Consider the following 6,000-nt stretch of genomic DNA (forward strand, 5'->3'; position numbering starts at 1 on the left):
GCACAGCAGCCACGTTAGCCCTTCTGGCCACAGGTTTGTACCAAGGAAAGCACCTATTTGCCCACATTGTCTCCTAAAATCTCCCCTGGACCATGGAGTCTCAGGAAGCTGCTGCCCATGGTAGCAGAACAACCTAAATTCTTTGCCCAAAATGTGAAGCCTTACACATGCTTTCTGGTTTTGAGTACTGCTCGCACAACATTAGTACATTCCACATTCTTGATTTGGCAAGGTTTCTAAAAACTTTTCTGTAGGTTAATCATGTTTTCAGCAAAATCTTGTAGCTCATTTTTTTTTTAATGTAAGTTACCTTTATTCTTAATAGACATTAGCACCTGCTTAAGCTACGAAAACAGGTGCTGGTCCATTAGCCCAAACGCAGCATCACTTCTGTCCCGGGGCAGGAGAGCTTTTCTGTCACACACATCTGTCCTATTTTCCATTTTTCCATCTCCATCAAGCAGTGGGTCTATATAATGGCGAGATTGCATTTGCATGGATTGCATCGACTCGTGGTTAAAGCACTACTACTGTTCAGCTTCTTTGTAAGAGCTATAAACAATATTATTTTCAGCTTATCCCTCCTTGTCTGCATCCCTGTAACACATCAGCCTTCCACCAGACTGTGACCCACAAACTGAGGATCTCTGAGTTAAAGCACTAAAAATCAGAAGAAAGCAAAGAATTTAGGACAAGACATAAAACTTTTTCAGTGTTTGGGAGTGATTGTAACTGTGGTTCTGATACATCCAGTGAGGTGGGCCATTCCACGCAGCCTTATGTTGAGGTTACAGGACACTTCAGATTATAATTTGGTTTACTGTGTTTATCATGTTGCCAGACCTAACATCTTTTATATTCCTCAATATAGTAAAAGTTGAGATGCAGATTTTAACCAAAGTAGCTCTACTTGTTGAAAAATACTCTAGTGTCTGGTGCATTTTTAGATTTAGTCTTAAAGAAAATCTTTTATCTCTGTGCTTTGCATCAAGGATTTCAAAGAGACAGCCTCTCAAAGATACTTTCTATAGTTATGCATTTAATACATAAGAACCAGAATGACAACAGCATCATCTGATAAAAATAAAACTTAAGAGAACAGGTTCATTAAGGACTAAAAACCGAACCAGAGTCACAGAATCCCAGAATGGGATTGGAATGAGGTTGGAAGGGACCTCTAGAGATCATCCAGTCCAACCCCCTGCTCCAGCAGGGACACCCAGAGCACAGGGCACAGGGCGGCATCCAGGCGGGTTGGGAAGATCTCCAGAGAAGGAGACTCCACAGCCTCCCTGGGCAGCCTGTGCCAGGGCTCTGGCACCCTCACAGGGAAGAAGTTCCTCCTCACACGGAGATGGAAATTCTCATGTTTCAACTTGTACCCATTGCCCCTTGTCCTGTCAGTGGCCACCACAGAGAACAGTTTGGCTCATCCTGCCTATATCCTCCCCTCAGGTTTTTGTACATATTGGTAAGATCTCTTCTCCAGACTAAACAAGCCCAGCTCACTTAGTCTTTCCTCATACGAGAGATGCTCCAGTCCCTTAATCATCTTTGTCACTTTAGACTGGACCCTCTYKAGAAGCTCCACATCCCTCTTATACTGGGGAGCCCAGAACTGCACACAGTACTCCAGGTGCAGCCTCACCAGAGCTGAGTAGAGGGGCAGGATCCCTTCCCTCCACCTGCATCAACACTCCTGCTGATGCAGCCAGGATCCCATTGGCCTTCTTGGCCATGAGGGTACTGCTGGCTCACGGTTAACTTGGTGTTCACCAGGACTCCCAGGTCCCTCTCCACGGAGCTGCTCTCCAGCAGGTCCACCTCGAATCTGTCCTGGTACCTGGGGTTATTCTTCAACCTCATGAGGTTCCTCTCTGCCCAACTCCCCAGCCTGTCTAGGTCCCTCTGAATGGAGCACAGTCCTCTGGAGCAWCGGCCACTCCACCCAGTTTGGTRTCATCTCCAAACTTGCTAAAACAGAACAACGTTATCAAATGTACTTGTTTGTTAAATACAAAGTCACTATTAACTTTGTTTCCTATATAAACTTCACTGTAATCATGTATTTACAAATTTCATATAATGACAAGAGAATGGGCAGGTCACTGAACACATGTGACTGTAGAAATGTATTTACTTGCTTAATAGCTAGAACCAAAATTATTATTTTTCAATAACAATTAAAATTGAAGTCTTCAACCTAAAATAAAAAACACACTTCTAAGGCTAGAATTAGATTTAATTCCATTGCTGAATCCAGATGAAACTAAGGCATGACTGCTGAAATAGCACTGCGGTCAAATTCTGTTCAAATTTGGACAACTTGTAAGACTTCTAACAAAAACGGAGTTGACAGAGTCAGCAATAAACTGATTAAATCTTAGCAGCTGCAGCTTTCTGAGGTTCCATCTGTTCTGTGCCCGTGCCAGCCTGGGACCGTGCCAGACGCGAGCCCTGGGACTGTCTTCTGTATCGTCAGCGACAGGCAGCCCTGCTGGGCCCTGTCAGCAAAGAAGCTGCTCCTGTTTGAACGCGGAGGGGACCAACTTGGAACTGGGTCGGGTAAGATTAATACAGAGAGCCTGATGAAGGGAAACTGAGAGAGCTGGGGCAAGAAGAAGAGAAAATATGGAGGAGAAAGGCATTATGCAGTAAGTAGTAGCACTAGGGTAAACTGAAAGCATCAACTTTTGGAAGATCTGTCAAAAAAGTGAAAACTGAACACAAAAGGAAGGCAAGAAAGAGTTGAAGAAACAATATCCAAAATATACAAAAAAAAAAAGAGAAGCAATGAAGAAACCTGCCAGAGAAACTGAGAAGATGACAGATGATCAAGTTATACAAGGAGCACTCCAAAGACAATTTCCCTGCTATGGTCTCCGTGTAAATATTTTCCTTGGTGTTTATCATGGAAAAAAACATGGGAAACTTGGTGCTGCATCAGAGCACTTCTTTATGGAAGACTCATCAGAGGATCTGTTTCAACAGAAGGGTTGGGTAGAAGAACAAACCAACAGCAGCGAGTTAGCAGCAGGTATTGAATCCTTGAGCTCTGATGGAGCTACTGAAGGTGTTGAAGATACAATAGCTAAACCACTGCATATAGCCAGCTTGTATATAGCTTATCACTTAAAACCACCCTAGTACCAGAGGCTTTTCCAGGGGTGAACATCACCAACATTAAAAGGTTTCTAGGATAGACCAGAGAACTACAAACCAGGAAGCTGGATACAGGTGCTGAATAAAGCGATGCTAGTAAGCCTAAGTAAAGAAATTAGTGAGTATTTACCATATAGGGGGGAAGAGTCGCCAGGGCACTGGTAAAATCAACACACACTTTACAAATCTAATACAGCTCTTTGAATTAAAAAAAARAAATACAGGTAAAAAATGTAGTTCATAGTCAATTAAACTTCTAATAGACATTCCTCAAAGATTCTCGAAGAAATTAAGTTGCATTGGAGTAAAAAGAGAGTATTTCCCTAGATAAATAATTGGTAAAAAGTCAGGAAACAACAGGTAGGACTTAATGGTCAGTTTTTGCAGGAAATCAAGGTCCCCCAAAAGAGCTCCAGAGGAGACCTCCCAGGAACATGTGTTTTTTAAAATATTTATAGGGATACTGGAAAAAGGTGGTTAGATAACGGGGATGAGAATGTCCACAAATACTATTCTGAGGAGAAAAGGTGAGGACCAACTCTGAAAACATGCAGGGCTTCTCCACTGGGAGACGCTGGGAAGTAACTGCGAGATGAAATCCAGCATGTGTAAGCACAAAGTGAGACAAAAAGGTAAAAATGCTTCTAAATTTCATATGCATCAGCCTATGAGCTGTCTATTATCACTTATGTAAAACTCCAAGATGTTGAAATTGCAATAGATCAAAAAAATCAATACAGTTCTCAGAAGGGCATAAACAGGTCAACAGAGTATCAGGAATTTTCAGAGAAACAACAATAATAAAAACAACTAGAGAATAGATCAAAAACCACCATTATACTGCTCTGTAGCGACATGATTTACCCAAATCTTGAGCATACTCTTCAATTCTGTTTCCTCATCTCAAATAAAACAAACTGGGAAAAAATGTATGGAATGTAACTGAACGTCTTCTAACTAAATAAAACAGAATTCTTCAGCCCGGAGAAGAGCCAGCTGAGAGGAGCTATGCTATATATCTCTCTCTTCCCTACGGTCTTCCCAGCTACATGAAGAGGACACAGTCATTCCCTGTCTCTTCCTGTGGAAAACCTTGGTGAAACGGCCTGGAAATGGGTGTCAAACGCCAGGTTTGACTCACAAATGAAGCTCGAGCATTTTTTGCCACTGGCCAGAGCATTTTTTGCCACTGGCCATTCTGAACGTTAGGTGCTTATGCAAAGAACAGAAGAGTGTGGACAAAACCCCCTAACAAAATGCAGCCAAACTCGTTAAACTCAGCAATGCCCCCTCCAGTTCAGGCACCCCACTGATGATATAGAAAGCTTCACTATGTGCTTGCCCTGTTCCTACTCTTTTCTCACGTAGGCGTCTCTGTCCCAGACAAGAAGTGGGGATAAATACATCTGTGACCCCATACACACAGTACTGGCTTTTAACATGCTTTAGGTAACAGCAGAGACTAAGAAATAAGACAAAGTACAGCTAAAACGGGCATGAAAGGACAGAGAGAGATTTGCAGGAGGGGACAAGATAGGACTGGGCAGAAAAAGACACTTTTTTTCTCACATCTTTGTTTTATTAACTGCAGAAGCTGAAAAAGATGCACAAGGGATGAGACAAGTGACTGCAGGGAAGAGAATGAAGGATGACATGATTAAAGAAGCAGAGTACTATTTGGAAGAATTTAACTGTACATTCCCTACCTACAAAAACCTACATAGTATGATGTGAAAGCAGCAGGAACCACGCTTGCAAGCAGTCACTAGCTGATCACACAAAAATCTAGGGATCCTGATTTGAAAAAAAAAATGATTAAAAGTTATCTCCAACTGCATGCTCCAAATCCAAAGGTATTTTTCATTTCCATCTCCAGGCCTTTTTATTTTAGTAATGTGACAAATCCCAGTTTTCATGTTTGTATATAATGTATAACTTTCTGCTAAGGAGGATATAGAAGAAGGTAGCAAGAGTTTAAAAACTGAGTTATATATATATATATACATATGCATCAAAGGAAGTAAGATCTCACCTGTAATAAGTATGAGCCAGCTGCCTCTGCACTGGAGCTCTCATTCTGTATTGTGTTCTGTTGGGTAAGGGCATCTTCCCTCTTTCGTTCCTTCTGTCCTGCTTCGTCATCTTCATATTCATCTAGGCTCTAAAATCAAAAACATTCAGTTACAAAACTGCATTTTTATTTTAATTTGATGCTTCGCCTATTCAAACACCTATTCAAACAAAATTCATCCATCAGTGAATTAATATTTCCAACGATTAATTTTATATTTCAGAAATGTTTAGTTAAGTCTTTGTTTTCTGATAAAGTACAGGTATATAGTCTCATAGCTGCTGGCTTTTTCTTAAGCACAGGAAAACCCCTTGAAATCAAGATCCACCTGGACAAAGCCCTGAGCAACAAGGTTCAGCACCCCACTTAGTTCAGCACTAAGCCTGCACAGTGCCAGAGCCAGCATTGCCTTGAAGGGCCCTTCCCTTTGAATGATGCTAAGGTCCCATGTGATTCCAAAATCCAAGGTGCCAGGGCAATCTCATCTCTAACAAGCAATATTTTTAGCTCCATGTAGTAGAATTAGTGTAAGCACAGAAAGGAAGGAAGTTAATATCACTCTTAACTCAATAGTTGACCACCTTTTTTGACCCAGTGGCATCTGCTGAGACAAAACAACTGTTTTCTAATGATCCATTGACTCACTCTAGGACCCAATCTTTAAATCAATATTCTCCATCTTTTATACACAGTAAAGGCAGTATTCTCATTTATCACATTATCCCAATAACCCACTCTGAAACAACGAAATAAAAAACTGAAAATCT

At 41.4% G+C, this 6,000-nt stretch overlaps 1 protein-coding gene across 1 annotated transcript in view; it reads right to left on the bottom strand.

Annotated features, from left to right (window-relative positions):
* The window catches only part of PAWR (pro-apoptotic WT1 regulator), a gene marked incomplete at its 5' end in the record, with an annotated part of 34,436 nt that extends 29,113 nt beyond the window's left edge, over window positions 1–5,323 (bottom strand). Inside the window, one exon of the mRNA XM_026040971.1 lies at window positions 5,195–5,323. Within this exon, the coding sequence (XP_025896756.1) occupies window positions 5,195–5,323 (129 nt within the window). The remainder of the gene's footprint in view (window positions 1–5,194) is intronic.
* Between the last annotated feature and the right edge of the window lie 677 nt (window positions 5,324–6,000).

Source organism: Nothoprocta perdicaria, unplaced genomic scaffold (assembly GCF_003342845.1).
Source record: "Nothoprocta perdicaria isolate Ctin4 unplaced genomic scaffold, notPer1 scaffold_272, whole genome shotgun sequence".
NCBI lineage: Eukaryota > Metazoa > Chordata > Aves > Tinamiformes > Tinamidae > Nothoprocta > Nothoprocta perdicaria.